The 18,698-nt window shown below is 34.8% G+C and overlaps 1 protein-coding gene across 3 annotated transcripts in view; it reads left to right on the forward strand.

Annotated features, from left to right (window-relative positions):
* PLD5 (phospholipase D family member 5) overlaps positions 1–18,698 on the forward strand; it is a 403,422-nt gene that overhangs the window by 284,702 nt on the left and 100,022 nt on the right. For all 3 annotated transcript variants that reach the window (XM_044004077.1, XM_044004078.1, XM_044004080.1), the window contains one exon: positions 5,119–5,246. In XM_044004077.1, coding sequence (XP_043860012.1) covers positions 5,119–5,246 — 128 coding nt within the window. The remainder of the gene's footprint in view (positions 1–5,118; positions 5,247–18,698) is intronic.

The following is an 18,698-nucleotide window of genomic DNA, read 5'->3' on the forward strand; positions in this document are numbered from 1 at the left end:
TAATATCTCTGCTTAGTTTTTAGAGTAATGATGTTATGATCTATGTTGATGAAGAAACTTCCAACACTGGTAATTTCCCATGTTTATAATGTTACAGATCATTCATGTGCTGACTATCCTCAGCAAGACACACTTATGAAGTGTTGCTCCATCCTAGAGGACAAGTTAGGCAAATTTTGAAATCATTGAACTGGGAATATTTGAGTAGATATTTTAAAATGTAAATTAAAAAAATTTTAAAAACATAAAAATGTAAATTATTTTCCTACCTTAGGAGTCAGAAATTACACATTTAAAGCAGATAGTTAATCTTCTTAAAAGTTTATCTAATTACTTTGACTGAATGAGATATCATTTGAAACCAGAGATGTTATAATGTCAATAAGAATTTACTCTTTAGTTTTTCCTGTGAGCTGTGAAGTCTTGATTCTTCTAAATGAATTCTACCATCCTTGTTGATACAAACTAAGGCACCCAAGAATAATTCAGCTATGACTTTTCTAGTTGCTCAATCAATTTAACAAATTCTGATGGAGAAGACTTGGCTTGTATCAATAGATCTAATTTGTAGATATTACTTTCAGCAAGGGACTTTTCGAGTTATTTGGAACCTTAGAAATCACTGAGTGTAATCTCCTTAATTTTCAAGGATTTCCAGGGGAGATGGGCTAATGATAGCTGCTTATCTTTAATCATGCACGCGGGGCTCATTTATAATCTTTAAGCAATGGACAGAAAAAGGATTTCAATAAATGACCTTCTGGAAATGAACTTGGAAATAATATAAGTTCAGGTGATTGCCAGTATAGAAATTTACTGGGAATGTTTGAATTTTATTTTCTATTTCCTTAATTATTGTGGATAAGAATAGCATCTTTCATACACTAGAGTAAATAATCTGTCAGCATAAAAATTGTGAAATTAGGTCTTTGCGGACAAATGTGATGAAAGATTTTAACACAGAAGTAAATATTTTGGACATTTTATAATTAGATATGCAAAACAAAGATGGAATTTAAAAAATTCTGTATGCAAGAAAATTGGTAACATGAGGTTATTGGTCCTTTTCAGAAATATCCAATAAGCTCTCTCCAAATTTATATAGTCTTTGTTTTCACTTTGTAAATAAGTAGTTCTATCTTTGCAGGAAGTTAAAATAGAGCTGAAAGTTTAACATAGGTACAATTCAAAAGTAAATTCTACAAAGCGATGTTTCACATAAATATAAATGCCCTAGTAGGTTTTTTTTACAACTAAATATGACTATAAATTTAGCAGCTAACTTGGGCTGCAATAGTATGTATGTAGTTCCAGATTCTATTAAAAAATCAATACATTGCTGAAAATATAAAAATAATAAAATAAATATGGTTATCTATAGTTTTGGTGTATGCTTAGAATACACCTTTTTATAAAAGAACCTTTTAAAATAAATTTATTACTTATTAAAAAAACAACATTGAGTTCTTCATTCTTTCACACCCTCCTGCCCCTCTTCTACCCACTGAAAAGGCAAAAAATGTAATATCAATTATACATATGAAGTCATTTAAAATATTTCCAGAATATCCATGTTCTAAAAAAAACAAACCACACACACAAGAAAAAAAGTGAAAAAATATGTTTCAATCTGTGCTCAGACTCCATCATTTCTCTTTCTGGAAGTGGATAGCATTTTTCACCCTAAGTCCTTTGGAATTGTCTTGGAACATTGTATTGATCAGACTAGCTAAGTCATTCACAGTTTATCATCATACAATGTTGTTGTTACTAGGTATCATGTTCTTCTGATTTGGTTCACTTTGCTTTGCACTATTTCATATAAGTCTTCCCAAGTTGTTATAAGACCATCCTCATAATTTCTTATTTTTTATTGTTCAGTAGTTTTAGTAGTGTCTAACTCTGCATGACCCCATTTGGGGTTTTCTTGGCAGATATTGGAATGGTTTCTCATTTTCTTCTCCAGCTCATTTTACAGATGAGAAATTGAAGCAATGAGGATTAAGCGACTTGCCCAGGATCACACAACTAAGAAGTATCTGAAACCATATTAGAACTCAGGAAGATGAGTCTTGCTAAGGCCAGATCCGAACTCAGGTCCAGAGTTCTATCCACTGTACCACCTAGCTGCCCATGCTTAAAACTGGAGAGGTGGTAATTCTAGTGTACACTGCCCTAATCAGAACACATCAAGAAGACTGTGCTCAGTTCTTGGCACCACATTTTGGGATGGACATTGAGAAGCTAGAAAAAATACAGAGGAAGGCAATGAGGTTGGCAAAAGACCTTGAGATAATGCTGTAAAAGTATAAGTTGGATTTCAGGCCACCATCGCATCTTACCTTGCTATAGTACATCATCATCATCATCATCATAAGCACTACAATAGTATCCTAGCTAATTTTCCCATTTCCCAGTCTCTTTTCTCTCCAATCCTTCCTCCGTTACGCTGCCACAATGATATTCCTAAAACATAGGTCCAACTAATGTCAAAACATTAACTTGATCATGGAGGTTGAGAGGCTTCCCACCGTTGGAATTTAAAGATTCTTTACAACCTGGTCACAGACTACCTTTCTTATTCCTAATAGGTTAGGTTCAGGTTTATTCCTAATTATTTTCTTTCACACACTCTAGGGTCCAGTCAAACTGACCTTCTTGCTGTTCTTCACAGAAGATACTCCATTTTCCCTGTCCCTCATCATCATCTGAATCTTAGAATGTCTAGCTTCCTCCAAAGCTCAATTCAAGTACCACCTCATACATTAAACTTTTCCTAACCTTTGCAACTATTTGTGCCTCTCCAACAAATTAGCTTTTCATTTACCTTGTATTTTTATATTCTTATATTTATATAACTCTTAGCACAGTGTCTGACAAATAGTAGGTGCCTAATAAATGCTAGTGTTCTTCTACCCCAAATAGCATATAAACTCCTTGAGAAAAGGTACTCCATTTTTGTCTTTGCGTTCCTAGTGTCCAGCAAAAAGTAGGCATTTAAATAAATGCTTGTTAATTGATTCATTGGTTGAAGGAATTGGAAAAATTTAGTTTGAATAAGGGGGTACATTGGTAGAAGATGAAGACAGGTAAATTTAAGCTTCACATAAGGAAAAATTTACCATTAAAAGTGTGCCTTTAGAGGTTGGCTTCTCTTGTATGTTAGACCTTTCTTTGAAGGTCCTCAAGAAAAGGCCAGATGACCATTTGTCAGATATAATGCATGAGAGATTTTTCAGGTCGTAGTTGGATCAGATGGCCACTGAAGTGCCCTTCAGTCTTGAGACTTTGTAATTATCTACCTCTGGGATTCCATTAGTGTTGACTATCATGTGATTATTCTTGTTCCTCTTTAAGTAATGGCTTAATCCATTCTGCCCATGTTGATATTTTTGTTCTAAACTTCATGCTCCCTTGGGATTCTTTGGCTTCTAACGAGAATGTTCATGGTTTTTAAACCATCTATTTAATTTTTAAAATATTTATTTGAGAAACCACTTCTCCATTTTCTTATTTTAAATGGCTTCTACAATTTAAATTGATGTAATTTATCAAATTAAAATTTCTTGATGAGTGAAGGGATCTGTTGAAAAAATGATCTGTCACTTTGATCAAAAAGTAAGAGGCAACACACCTATAACATACCAGTTTTCTGGTGGATATTGACTATTTGATGATTGTTTTGCCCACAGTAGCTGTGATATTATCTATCAAGGAATTATCACTGAAGGGGGCCATGTGAGATGCATGGATCTAGATTCTGTGCTATACATTTTTTCTATTTAAATTGCAGAAGACATTTAAAATAAGAAAATGGAGAAGTGCAGTTTCTCAAATAAATCTTTTAAAAATCAATGTTAACATAAATGTTTTCCTATCAGACAAATGTTTAACCTTCAAAGATGTTCTGTGAAAGAACCATCTAAATACATTGTTGTTAAAGGCATTCTCTAAAAGAACAAACACAGGTTTTTAGGTTTAACAAAATTTACTGATTAGAACTTTATATCAAAGCTACAAAAATTCTTTAAAATTAACATTGCACATTTAATACAATTACCATGATATTATATATTTGAGACTGAAATTCAAACACTAAGGATTTCAGTTTTGTTTTCCTTCACATTCAAATAACACAGTGAAATATGAAGGTGATTCATGTAGAAGAATCAACAAAAAAATCCCAACATTAATTTGTAAGTGTACTTTTAAATTAAATAATGTACTTTGTTGTTCTATGCTGAGAGAAATGGCAAGGCAGAGATGCCACCAAATGGATGCAAGGTGGTCAACTACATTAAGTATAAATAATGATCAATTAAATTAATGTGTTCTTTACAAGTAATGAGATTTCCAGGTGGACCCTCAAGCATTTACAGGTTTTTTTCTTGAAACATGTCTAATAGTTATAGGTATACATTATTTCTTTTTTCCCCCTCTGAAATTTCCCTTCACATACTTTATAATAAATGAAGGGATCGATCTCAGCAGGACACAATAAACTTCAGACTTCATTAAACATAATTACATTCTTCCATGAACCCCTACATTTTTTTATTTTTTTGGTGAGGCAATTTGGGTTAAATGACTTGCCCACGGTCACACAGCTAGTAAGTGTCAAGGGTCTGAGGCCGGATTTGAACTCAGGTCCTCCTGAATACAGGGCTGGTGCTCTATACACATCATACAGACCATGTCTGAAACTGGATTTGAACTCAGGTCTTCCTGAATCCAGACCCAGGATGCCATCTACCGCAACACCTAACTGCCTCTAGATTCTCCCAATGTTCTTTCCAAGACAACTCACTGCCTCCTCTCTTAACCTCTGTTACATCATACTTAAAGTGAGGAGTTTAAATAAGGCAGTTCAAATTAATTCACCAAGGACTTATTGAATAGTTGCCATGGTCAAGGATTAGGTTCTTGATAAGCTCTAAGGTCCCTTCCCATGGTGGGACTTTTCATTCTGTAATATTCATTGTTTCCCATGTACTGAAATGTTAGTGCTTGGCGGAAGGCTTTGAGAATCCTGTAGCTTGCTTTCATTAATTGGATGATTTATCATAAGTACTGAACTTAAACATGAAGGTTGTTAATATTATCTCTTTGAACTCCTAGGTGCAGAGGTGACATACATTGACATGAATGCTTACAACAAAGGTCGACTCCAATCGTCCTTCTGGATCGTTGATAAACAGCACATTTACATTGGTAGTGCCAGCTTGGACTGGAGGTCACTAGGGCAGGTAACTTTTTCACATGATATCACTCAAAGAATACTCGATGTCCAAAAGCTATTTATCACAAAACCCCCCACTGTGACTTGGGTAAATCAAATAATTTTCTGATTTTTTGTATTTTAAACAATTTATTAGTGATAGTTGTGACTGTTCATTTCATGTGAAAATGATAAACCCTTCATTAGCATAATCATTGTAACAGAAATAAACCATTCTTCCAAATGTGCCTCTAAAAAGCTATGCACAGTTTGGGGTACAGCAAATCAGGTTGGTGCATAATTTAAATGAATCAAATTCAGGTTTTCCAAATGAGAGCAAGAATTTTATGAAAATGAATAAATGCACTCATTTGTGTTCCATGACACTCTTATTTCATTCTGTTTTACTGTTTATAATAATTAAATTGATTCCTCTAATAAATTTCAAAATGAATAAGCAGTTTTCTTACTTTCCATTTTTTGGCAATGACTTTTTCAGTCTTAAAAAGCATGTATTGAGTATCATACAATTTCAGTAAGCTAACATGTACAAAGTTGAATTTTTTAAAATTATTGTCTTGTCATCAGCCAAGTAGTTCTGTCATCATTATACAAGATGTCCCAAAAGTCTTAATGCAATTTCAAACCTTAGTAGCTGAAAACTTCACTAAGACTGTAGAGACACCCTAACATGTGGTTTAGCCAGAAAACATGAGACTTCCATTATATAGGCATACAGAGCTGACAGCAATGTAAACTTCAGAGCCTGTTTATATTTTAGCCAAAATTTTTAAATTCATGTTACTTAAAATTGCAAGTTGATTTAGTGAGGCAAATATTCTGGAGTCAGCGAACCTGGGTTCAAATCCTGTATTTGGCTCATACAATTTGTATGACCTTGGGAAAACAATTCAACTTTCCTACACCTCAGTTTCTTCAAATGGAAAAAAATTAAGGAATTGAACTAGGTATCCTCTGCAATCCTCTGAATCTATGACCATAGTAGGAAAAGGAATTATATTTCCAGGTGTCTACCAAATTATCTTGAGATAAAGAAAACTATTAATATCACATTAAGTAAATCTTAGGGTCAGTTATCGGACCACTTATCCCCCAATTCCCATGCCCTCTCTCCCTCTACCATATACAGAAAACCTTATTTATTTCTGTTCTGGTCTGTAAAAATATGAGTAGGTCAAATTTGTGCTTGTTCAAGAGGAAGTTTGGTTTAATGGAGAGGACACTGGACCTGTGTTCAAATCCTAGCTTTTCTTATTGACAAATCTTTTTAATAAAATAAAACAAAGGTTAATAATGCATTTATTATTAACCTTTCCTTTTTATTATTAACCAAAGATTATTGTAAGAAAAATGTTATGCAAACACAATGTGTCACACAATATTTACTTCAGGAGTCCATGATTTTATCAGGGTGTATTATTCTTTCACTGAAAATGATTATAACCTCTCTACAACTTAGTCAGTTGAACATTGTTGCAATTATTCACAGTGTCATCTTGCCTTTATTCTTTCTTCTAATTTGATGTTGACTCTTTCATCTATATAGTAGATTGACTGTCCTCAGACAACTCTCTAATAATAATACTAATATGATAATGATAGGACCATTCCATGGGACTTTAAGTTTGCAAAGCTCTTTATATGAATCATCATATGTGAGCTTCACAAAAATCCTGTAAGGTAGGAACCAGTTGTTGTTATCTATATTTCAGAGCTAAAGAAACTCAGCTCAATAAGGTTAAGTAATAACTTCATGTTCACATAGCTAGTAATTGTCAGAGGTGGGATTTTAACTTGGGTCTTCCTGATTCCAAGTCCCATATGATATACACTCTGTCATGTTCCCCTACTATGTGACTACCATCCCAGTAAACAGGGAGTCATTGCTTGTTAATTACTATTATACTCATTGTTTTCGGTTCCCAGAAAAGGACCACCATGACAAGACTTCACCCAGACTTTCCCAGAATCCTAAGGGGAACCTTGTTTCTACAGAATACACTCTCCTCATTACCATTTTTAGCTCTCAAACTCTGATGAGTGTGCTTTCATTTACTCAAAATAAGCCATTCACAATTCTTAATCAAAATCATTTACTTAGCAACAAGGCAAAATAGTAACCTTATCATAGGTACTCATATTATTTTTAAATTGCAGAAATAATAATTGTATCACAATCCACTCATGTACTCAGATCATAGTTTCCCACCAATTCATTCAGTATCAGAGAGTAAGCACTATGACAGAAACCTAACAGGGAGATCATGAGTGAGGAAAACCCTGCAACTATAAACTCACTGTCCTTTCATCCTTTGGAGCTATCCATGAAAGTTCTTTCATAAACAGCCATTGTGTTGAGAAGATGCTTCCATAGCTAAGATAATTTGATTTACATTGTGCTTGACTAACACCTTATTACACACAATATCCCAGCCAGGCCAATTGCTCTATTGGGTGACTTCTCTGATTCTTTGCTTCTAGCTAATCTCCTACTCAGCTGAACTTATTCCTCTCAGCAACAGGAAGGGCTAGTTCAGTGAAAGAGTCATATTCTCTCCTTAACACAGTTCTAAAATTGTATAATAACCTCTCTCTTTTCTTTTTGGGTTAGGACTTTAGTTCCTCTCTGCAAAAACAATAGTTTATCACTTGTAGCCAAATTCTCATCTTCTATCTATGTTAAATAATTTATATTTGTCCCATAATCATTGAATAATTTTAAGTATCCATATTTCACAGTAATTCACTTAAAAGTTCTTCACTCTTTTTATACACATAATTGAAACATTCTGTTTTCTCCATTCATTCCATATTTAATAATTCTCTTAAAAAAGATGATCAACTGATGTCTCAGGACTCCAAGTCAGAGGAACTGTTTCCTTAAAACTCTAAGCAGACCTCTGTCCCAAACAAGTGAATTATCAAAAAAATAAAAAAATAACAACTTAGCAAGTGTTTTTCTCAGAAGTAGACCTGCCCTGGACATAATTTTCACATCATGAAATCTTACTATATCCTGAAAAATAGATATCTCTATTTTATCTTACTGAAGCCCAGAAAATTTGCTGATGAGTCAGAAAGTGAAGGCGGAAAGTGCTATGGCTGAGTTCCATAACTTACTACTAAACAAGTTCACTTCCTAATGAGTATGCAAATCCTTGTTGTTTGTATATGTAGAGTCCAATAGCAAATAGTTGGCTGAAATGCTACCTAGTAATTTTGGCAGTTGATAGAGCACAGAAAACAGTCCTGCACACACTGGGTGAATCTCCTGACAAGTTATTGGAAGAAGTGGACAAACAGGAAAGCAGGAGACAGGATAGTGGAGTAGAAGAGCCAATAAGGCCTCATGGTATCATGTCCCTGGAGAATTCCTGGGAAGGAGGTAGAGGGAATTGAAGGCAGAAAATGAAATAGCAGGATTGAATTGGAGGGGCAGATACTAATGGCCAAGGGTTGGCTCCAGGAATAGTGTAGTAACACTTATAAACCCTTGGAAGTAGAAAGAGGATTGGGGGATGATGAAGGAGAAGGGCTATAGTAGCAGTATGGAAGAAGAACATGATCATTGTAGCTCAGTACTTTTCAAGACAGTTGGATGGCAACAAAAAGCAAACATATCCCCTCTTTCCTTCCCCACCTCCATGTCCTGGTACAAAGTTCTGCCCCAGTTAAAGGCTCTGCTCTTTGGTGAGTTACAATTTCACTGTTTGTGACACTTCATTTCTATATAGATATGAACTTGAGCTATATCCTTTGAGGTACTCATTTGCATCTGCTATTTCCAGAGCTAGAAAATGGTGAGAGAATTAACTAACTGGATTCTTAGTCTTATTCATTCAATGTTTCATAAGAAAGGTTTAAATAGTGTGCTATTATGGGATTTTTAAATTCTACTTGAATTAATGTCTTATTTCTTTACTATAGATCTAACTTAATAGAACAAATGATGAGTTCATTCTCTCATCTGGCATAAATCCATTATTAGAAAATATTTTAAGATGTTGTTGTATACACCAGGAATTCCCTTAAGCAGAGAAGGCCAAAAAAAAAAATGATACAGTCATCTGATTGGGAGTTTTCTTGAGGAAGATAACAAAACTGTCTTGTCCATTAGCTCTAGATAAACAAAAGAAGGTAAAGACCATTTAATTAAGTAACTTGTCCAAATTTTAGTGTGTCTTGACCAAAGATAAGAACTTCCTGCAGATTTATTCTTTTTGTTCCAGGACTTTTTCCCCTCCTATTTGTGTGTGTGTGTGTGTGTGTTTTAAGTGAAGCATGTAACTTACAATAGATCTCTGTCAACAACTTTCCACCTCCCTTGCCCCAATATTCCTGAATTCTTATAATTAACATATTTATTTAGAGGTGAGCTCATGTTCATAGTTCACAAGATTTAGAGCTGGAAGGCATCTGGAAAATATTTTAGATACCATTTAGTTCATTAACTCTTTTCAAATATGGAAACAATCCCAGAAAGCTTTATTGGGCCAAAGCCATACAGCAAATAAGCAACCCACTTCATTCTCCAATTCAAACTCAGATTCTCCAGTGTTCTTTTTTTATTTTAATTTTTAATTAATTTTAAACATTTTTATTTAAAGTATTGAATTCCAAAGTCTATCCTTTCCTCACCCCTCCCTGAGGCAGTAAGCAATCAGATATATGTTATACATGTTCAATTATGTAAAACATTTCCATATTAGTCATTTTGTATAAAACTTGAATAAAAGAAAAAAATGAAAGTGAAGAATAGCATGCTTCAGTTCCATTATTCCTTGGAGAGAAAATTTAGACTGCTTAAGTTCTAATAAATATTCTGTTTTGGGCACTTGGGGCTCAAATTGTAATTGATCAAGATAGTTCCATGATCAATGCAATGAGGATGTAGTATAGCAAGCTTCATTTAGGGAGGGGGTATTCCTAAGAGGTTGATGAATTCATTGGCCTGGGCTATTGCAGATCAATTAATCCCTCAAAAAGTGAGTTAGTGACAGTCATTTCCTTTTCCCTTTTGCCCTTTTTAAAGGACAGACTAACAAAGCTTCACTGAGGCCACTGCAGAGCCTAGACACATTCATAAGTAGGGTTTCTTCCAACATTCACCCTGCCTCCACCATTTCTAGTGGCAGGTTTGAAGTAAAGTCAAATGAAATTTGCTCATGCTTTCACTCATAGAGCATGAAAACGATGCCAGAAAACCAAGACATTAGAATCCCCAAGACACACCTCTTTAGCATCCCAAGTTTGAGAGTTCCAGAACCCAGCATACTAGAGGGGGAAAGGACAGAAGAAGTGTCTTAGTAGCATCAATTTCTTGAAGAAAAAAAAAAGGATTTTGGTATCAATCCCCTCAGAGGTGGGGAAAGGGCGGTAGCAGAGTTACCAAGTTCAAACTTCTTGGTGAGAAGATACATGGTACATGGGCTGGAGAAACTACAAGCGAGTAAGCCAAAATGTGGGGGAAGCAAAATATCTGGACTTTGCCCTTGACTATTATGAGTTATTTGCATTGTTCAAGTCCAGTGCAAAGGGCCTAACACCAATAATTGTGACCCTCTCCCCATCTCTCTGGAGAGAATCTAAGACTTTAAGGTAATATCATATGATCAGAGGCCTGAATTCATCTTTCATGCTAAAGGAGAACTCATAGAGACATTAAGGAGTTGCCACTGTAGCAATCCTAGATTCTTTTACAATCCAAGATACTTCTGCGATGAATTAAGCCATAGAAGTCAATGGAGTTAGAAATAAATGTATTCAATAGAAAGATAGAGGCATAGGAACATGATAGTATGAGTCCAGTGCTAGTGTCAGATCCTACCAATAACACTTACTTGCTTACTAGCTTTGCGACCATGGGCAAGTCTCTTAATCACTCTAAGCCTCAGTTTCTTCATCTATAAAAACAGAGTAATAAGATATGCTTTGCGTTAAGAGACTCAAGTGGGATAATATATGTATAATGTTTTGCAAACTTTGAAGTACTATTGGAACGCTCATTATTAAATGGATATATAAGTACTTTTTTTCTTTAATTGCCTGAGTTACCTCAACTTCACCTGTGCTTTGGGTTACGAGTTGAAAAGAATAAGCTGTCAAAACCAGCCCCCCACACCTTCTTTACGGTTGGGGAACTCCTAAAATCACAACCACTGGGGGTCATTTGGGAAGAATGAGAATCACTGTCACATTTTCCCACATGGGCGTCATTTTGTGAAGGCTCTTGCAGTTCTGAGGGCACCATAGAGGATATGCAAAATGCACTGCTAACTAAACAAAAAACTCCAACCAGTATGTGAGTTAGAAAGAGAATGGAACAGCAGTTTCCAAGTCACAGGATTATGTGGGTGTGAGCCTGCAAAAAGAGCAGGGAAGAAAAGTGAAATTCTCCTGGTTTTTAAAAAGATATAGTTTTAAACTTTCCAAAGAAATGTATCCAAAAATTATGATTGGGGGGGGCAAGACAATGAAGGTTAAGTGACTTGCCCAGGGTCACACTTGCCCAAGTGTCAAGTGTCTGAGGCCAAATTTGAACTCACGTCCTCCTGAAGTCAGGGCTGGTGCTTTATTGACTGTACCACCTAGCTGCCCCCAAATTATGATTTTCTTAAATATTTTTGAGGACAGGAGAAAAGTCAACATGTTCACTGATAATCAGAATCTATGAAGACACATACAAGAGAGATTTTCTCATAAAACAAGAATTGAGGAGCGATCAATTTCTCATGAGACAAGAATTGAAGAGGTCAATCAAAATTTTATTAATGACATGTAATTAAAAACGTAGAATTTTAGAGCTGTATTGGACCTTGGTAACTATCTAGTCTAGTCTCTTCATTTTATAGATGAAAAAACTAAGACTCAGTTGATAATTTGCTTAGGTCACACAGCTCCCTCAGGAAGAACAAAATTAGAATATAGGTCTTGTAGATCTCTCACAGTATCACATAATCTGAATCAGAAGGGACTTCAAGACCATATTATCTAGCTTATACCCAAAAAGAAATCACTTTTTTATCATTTCCAATGATCATCCAAACTTCTTTTGAAGACGAGTACTAGAAATCCTCTAAGGGTGGAGAATCTAGGAATTGGTCTGGCCCTTCTTAGAAATAATTTGAAATGATGCTTTGAAAGTGACCAAACTTGCCTTTAACTCTTTCAGAGATCCTAGTCCTTGATAAAAGCATCTATATATACCAAAATATGTGTAGCAGCATTCTCTCTAGTAGCAAAAAAAAAACTGAAAATATATGCCCATTGGTTAGGAAATGGATAAACATGGTATGTGAATGTAATGGAAATCAATGAAGAATACAGAGCAGCATAGGAAGGCTTATATGAGTTGATACAAAGTGAAGGAAACAGAACCAGGATAATCAACTCAACATGTTAAGTAATGCAATATATATATATATTTTTAAATTTAAACACAACATTGGATAGTAAAAATGGCCAATCTTGACACTGGAGAAGAGATGAGAAAATGTATTTGTCTCCTTTTTTTGCAAGAATATGGAACTATGACTGAAATATTGCATGTACTCTCAGACTAAATATGTTTTTGTTATTTTTTTCTGAACTGCTTTTTAAAATCTTTATTATACTTTTATTCTTTTCTTTAAAGGGGTGTCTTATTTGATAGGAAAAAGGAACATATATAAGATGATATAAGAACAAAAGATATTAACAAAAATATTTAATATAAAATCTGCCAATGTATACTTGAACTATTCATATCAAGGGAGTCTCTGACAATGTATATTTTAAAGTTAAAGTAGTTTCTCACTTATCTTACCTTTCAACTCCTAATCTTAGGTACATTTTAAAATTGGGGTTGTTTCTCATTTGCCTTGGCTTTTAAATCCCAATCTCAGTACATGACATTTCCAGTATAAGACTGGCTCCCCTTTTTCAATCATGAAGGCCACAATATTACAAAGAAAAGTTTTCCTTTTTTCCTTTTCCAAAATAGAAATGCCCTTAAAAAAGCAACCATAAGTCCCAATATACTGGGACAAATTCTCCACTTTTTTTTTTTAAGTGAGGCAATTGGGGTTAAGTGACTTGCCCAGGGTCACACAGCTAGTAAGTGTTAAGTGTCTGAGGCTGGATTTGAACTCAGGTACTCCTGACTCCAGGGCCAGTGCTCTATCCACTGCACCATCTAGCTGCCCCTATGCCATCTAGCTGCCCCTGCGCCATCTAGCTGCCCCTCTCCACTTTCAAAAACAAAATTCACAACATTCTTTAAAAGGATAAAAAGCATAAATTTCTGAAAGAGCAGCATTGGTCCCAAAGTCGCATGTAAATCACTTGTAGTCTGCACTATGGGGGAGGGAGAGCCCTGGTAAAGTTCTCCCTCCTTCTAGTTCTTTCCATACAGTTCCTTTTTCAAACCTCGTTATCTGTTGGTCCCAGTTGGGATAGAGATAGTAGATTGCTTCTGTATCTTCTCCTCATCCTCTTGTCATACCTACTCAAATTTTCCATATCCAGGTAAATATCAACCTTTCACTTGGAAAGAGAGAAGAGGAAAATAGCCCAGCATCCACACTGATTCCTGAGTAATATCTGCCCAGAAAACAATTTGTGAAGAATATGAATGAATATAAACTGACTCTAATGTTTCAAATCCAAACCCTTATTCCAAATCTATCCCTTTGTGAAGAGCAAGAAAAAGCTGTTTAATCTTAAAATGGCTTTGATTCCTCCTTTTACTTTGATGGAATCAAACTCCTTTTAAAAGGACAAAGTAACAAGCAATTTGGAAAACACAACTGAGAAATGAGAAGGGAGGAACAAGTGTCAAGCAATTATCGTCTTATAAGTTGCATCTGTATAGTATTTTACAGTTTACAAAGTGATACTTTTAAAAAGTAGTGCAGGTTGGGGCAGCTAGGTGGCACAGTGGATAGAGCACTGGCCCTGGAGTCAGGAGTACCTGAGCTCAAATCCGACCTCAGACACTTAACACTTACTAGCTGTGTAACGCTGGGCAAGTCACTTAACCCCAATTGCCTCACTAAAAAAAAAAAAAGTAGTGCAGGTATTCTTATCCTCATTTTTTAGATGAGGAAATTAAATCTTGGGTTACGTGATTTGTCCAGGTTCACATAGGTGGAAAGTCAACACTTCCTATTATTTATTCCCTGAACCTAGAACTTGATTTGTTTTCACTCCTAAAAAGCATCACTTTTGGATAAATCATAGTAATAATAACATCCTTCTAAAAACCCAACCTTATGCTTATGTTATGAGTGTGGGAACAATGGCAAAGTAATAGAGTACCAGTAAAGGGGGTGCATACCAAACACTCTGTGACCTTGGACAGTTACTGTTGTTGGGAAGTCTTTTTAGGAATCCTAAAATGAAGGTCGGTTGGGCTGTCATGATATTACTGATCAGCTAATGTGATGTCATTGCCTCTATAAATCTAATATAAAAACTATAAGGAGAAGCACTGGGTTATGGGCTGGTTCTACTTTAAATTACCAAAATTATCTGACGAAAAAAAAGCAAAGCATTCATCCATTCTTCAAGTGCTTCTTCCACAAGAAGACTAGATATGTTGGAACAAATCAGAAATACCAATATCCCATTTTCAGGAAATACTTCAGTGCATATAATACTGACCCTAAAGTAGAAAAATCAGAAGCATACATAATATGAACTGGACATGAATGTTTTCATTATTAGATCATCTCAAAATTAGAATCAGATCTTGCTAGCTACAGACAAGAACATGATACTAGCTTTTGTCAATGGTCTCCTTTACTCCAAGTCACATAACAATATATTACCTACCAATTTAAGACAATCTGTTAAAAAAAGTTTCCCAAGCCTAGATTAGCCAAAATAACAGAGTTGTGCTACTATCATTAAAAGGAAAAGTTGAAGGCCCCAAGGTCATTGGAAATATTGTATTATACTAATTGCAGAAATTATACATAATTGCAAATAGATGACAAAAACTACATCTTGAATGATTTTGAAAAGGAGATGGGCATTCTTGGACTGGAATTTAGCTCATTTTTAGTTTGACAGCATGAATCTAACTAAACAGACAATTAATACTAAAAGTGATTTTTTAAAAGTTGCTATCTACTATTGCCTTCATGATCAAATGCATTGTCCACAATATTTGAAAGAAAAAGTATACGTATTTCAGGGCATGCAGATATCATTATATGCAATAGTTATTGCCAAAGTAAAATTCATATGGAAGGAGTAGAGCTATTAAGGAATATTCCCCAAAGGGTAGATGCAAAAAAAAAAACCACTATGGAAAAAATAAGTTGAAGGATCTATTAGAGGTCTGCAAGAAAACATTGGAAGGATTCCATCAATATCTATCTGATAAATGCAGAAGAAAGATTAATATCATATTGGCCAATTAAAAAGAATTTAAAATATAGAGGTGAATCTGGAAAACAAAAACATGTAAGAAATTCTAGATTGACCAATCAGCAATTGAAAGCAAAAGTCCAAAGGTTAAAGTGACTTAAAGAATAGAGAACATCAGAAAGAATAAAATAAACTTTGATCAACAAAATCTTAATTAAAGAGTCTTGAGAAGTAAGGAAATTAGAGGCAAGAGAAACCCTACAAAGAGACAGGATGTAGAAGATTTCTGGTTGTCTGTATAAACACAAGAAGTACAACACAATGAAAATGGCAAGCTGATTCAAACAAGAAACAGAAAGCTTACACAGCATGAATACAATGAATAACGGAATAGTTCTATCACAAAAGGTTACTAAATCCTAGCTTCCCTGCAAAACTGGAAAGCAGCAGGTGTGCAGATAGGATACATAATTATTGTCTCAGACACTTCATGGTGATTCATGAGTTACTAGCAAAGCACTTTTCCAGCTTTATCTCAGGTACAAAATTAGTCTCGCCTTTTTTTTTTTAACAGAAAGCATCACATATCTCCTACCAAAATAGAGAACACCAGTAATCCCTCTAAATATAGGCCAATTATGTGTCCATGTGCTTTAGACCAACATTGTCAAATTTAAATAGAAATGGGGCCACTTATCCATATGTAAGAATCCCTTTGGGATGCTTATGGACTGTGAAAAACACATACTACTATAATGTAGGTTCTATTGAATTATTTATTTTGTCAAATATTCCCCAATTTTATATATATATATATATAGTTTTGTGGGGCAATGAGGGTTTAGTGACTTGCCCAGGGTCACACAGCTAGTATCCAAATTATATTTTCATCTGATTCAGGAAGAATTGGGGGTGTCCAGTTGCAGCCTACTGCCCATGTTTGACAGCTCTGCTTTATACAATGTATCTGTGAATTTTGCTTCTTCCCCCAACACCCCCACCCAAATCCATAATCACATATGAGAAAGAAAATCTCAAGCCAAAGAGCAGAAAGAGGAGACCAAAAGGTTCCAGGGATGTGATCAATTTATTAGAAATTTAGTAATGATCAAACAAGCTATTTTAAAGAACCTTAACATTTATAATGCTATTATTAATTATTGCAAGCCTTTGGGTCATTTCTACATTCATGGCTTGTACTATAAAGGTATGAAATAGACCCAACCATTCCATCAGTAGATGGTAGGAATACTTACAAATATGTCAAATATAATAAAATCACTAGGCTAGTTGATTTTCACATGGAAAACTGTTCTCTATTTTAACCATGCCACCGACACAAATCATGTCAGGAACAATCAATATAAAAAGCCCCATCTCTCAGAGACACGGTTTAAGCCACTTACAGTTGCGTCTAGCCTTAAATTCAGCATTATATCCCTTAAAACTGAGTGCATGTAGTTTCCAAGTTATAGAAAAGAAAACTTGTATCACAACACTTATCAATCACTTGAAGTATGTGTCTGATACCAAGTTATATGGCTCCACCAAAAACATATAATTAACAGCATCTCCATCTAGTGAAATCTTTCACCATTTATATCAAATGTCATTTAGACTTAAAATGCATGAATGCCTTAATGTAATCCAAGGAAAGATAGGCACTGAAAACTTTGCACTTGAATCCAGAAGTCAAACAATCAATGTATGAAGACAATAATTGACAAATATTTTTGTCTTTTCCACACAAGAAACAAACAAAAAAAATCTGTCAAGGAAAAAGTTGTGACCATATATCTTAAGAGACTACCATTTTCCAATCAGAACTCAATGGTGAGAACACATTTAAGGCAATTATTATCAGAAAATTACCTGATTTAAAACACACTCATAACTATAAAATGAGCCAAAGGAGACTTGGAAAGTACCCAAACAAAAATGCATACCCTATTAGTGAATGCCTGTTTAATTGACCCAACACTCTAAGGTAACTATGAAGAGATGAAAACTTCCTTATCAAAAAGGACATCCTTGAAGCACAAGATAAATTGGTCCAAAGCTTACAGAACTACCTAGGAAATAAGAAGACATCTTTTCACCAAGCAATAGGAAAGTCTGACAATAGATTCATGTCATTGTATTTGTCTAATAAAACCTAAATGACTTATCTTTGAATTGAAGCCTATGAAATGAATGTTGAGAGAGTGAAATCAAAAGGCCTACCCTCAACATAAATTCAGTTGATATGTTGAAGAAATATTGATCAAATGGCTGTCACAGAGTTTTACTTGTAGATTTTTGATGGCAATTCAGGACTGGCCAGTATCAGCAGCTATCACAAAAGGGTTATTTTTATGGTTCCTAGCTTTATTGATTAATGTAGATCATACAACAAAATGGTACAAACTCTGCTGCCAGCATCAGTACAAGGTGAAAAAATTTAACACCTATCAAATATGCACTAAGACATAACTTGATAGTTAGAATTATACAAAAGAAGCTTACTATTTTTTCCATAAATTAACAGATGAAAATATCCATACCACAAATACAGACCCCAAAATTTCCTTGAGATTTCAATTAAACTGAAGTAGGGCAGCTAGGTAGCATTCTGGGCCTGGAATCAGGAAGACTGATCTTCCTGAGTTCAAATGAGGCCTCAGACAGTTTACGAGCTGTGTGACACAGAGCAAGTCACTTAATCTACCTGTTTACCTCAGTTTCCTAATCTATAAAATGAACTGAAGAAGGAAATGACAAACTACTCCAATATCTTTGCTAAGAAAATCCCAAATGGGATCACAAAGAGTTGGAAATGACTGAACAAAAATGAATGCTACTGTAACTAGACTATTATAACAAATAGAACTGTTGCCTAAAATTACCCAGACCAAAAATTGGTCCATAAAAATTTAAGCAAAACACTTTGATAAAGGTTGACATACCAAATACTAATAATGCCAAGGCTATGTGAGACAACAACAAAAAGTCACAATGTGGAGAACTAGCAGAAGAAATACAAATCACGTGGGGACAGTTTGAGGTAATAGCATCTCCCTTATTGTGCCCACTTATTGGACTTTTCCTGAAGATATTTTCAGTGAGC

This window comes from Dromiciops gliroides, chromosome 4, assembly GCF_019393635.1.
Source record: "Dromiciops gliroides isolate mDroGli1 chromosome 4, mDroGli1.pri, whole genome shotgun sequence".
In the NCBI taxonomy this organism is placed as follows: Eukaryota; Metazoa; Chordata; class Mammalia; order Microbiotheria; family Microbiotheriidae; genus Dromiciops; species Dromiciops gliroides.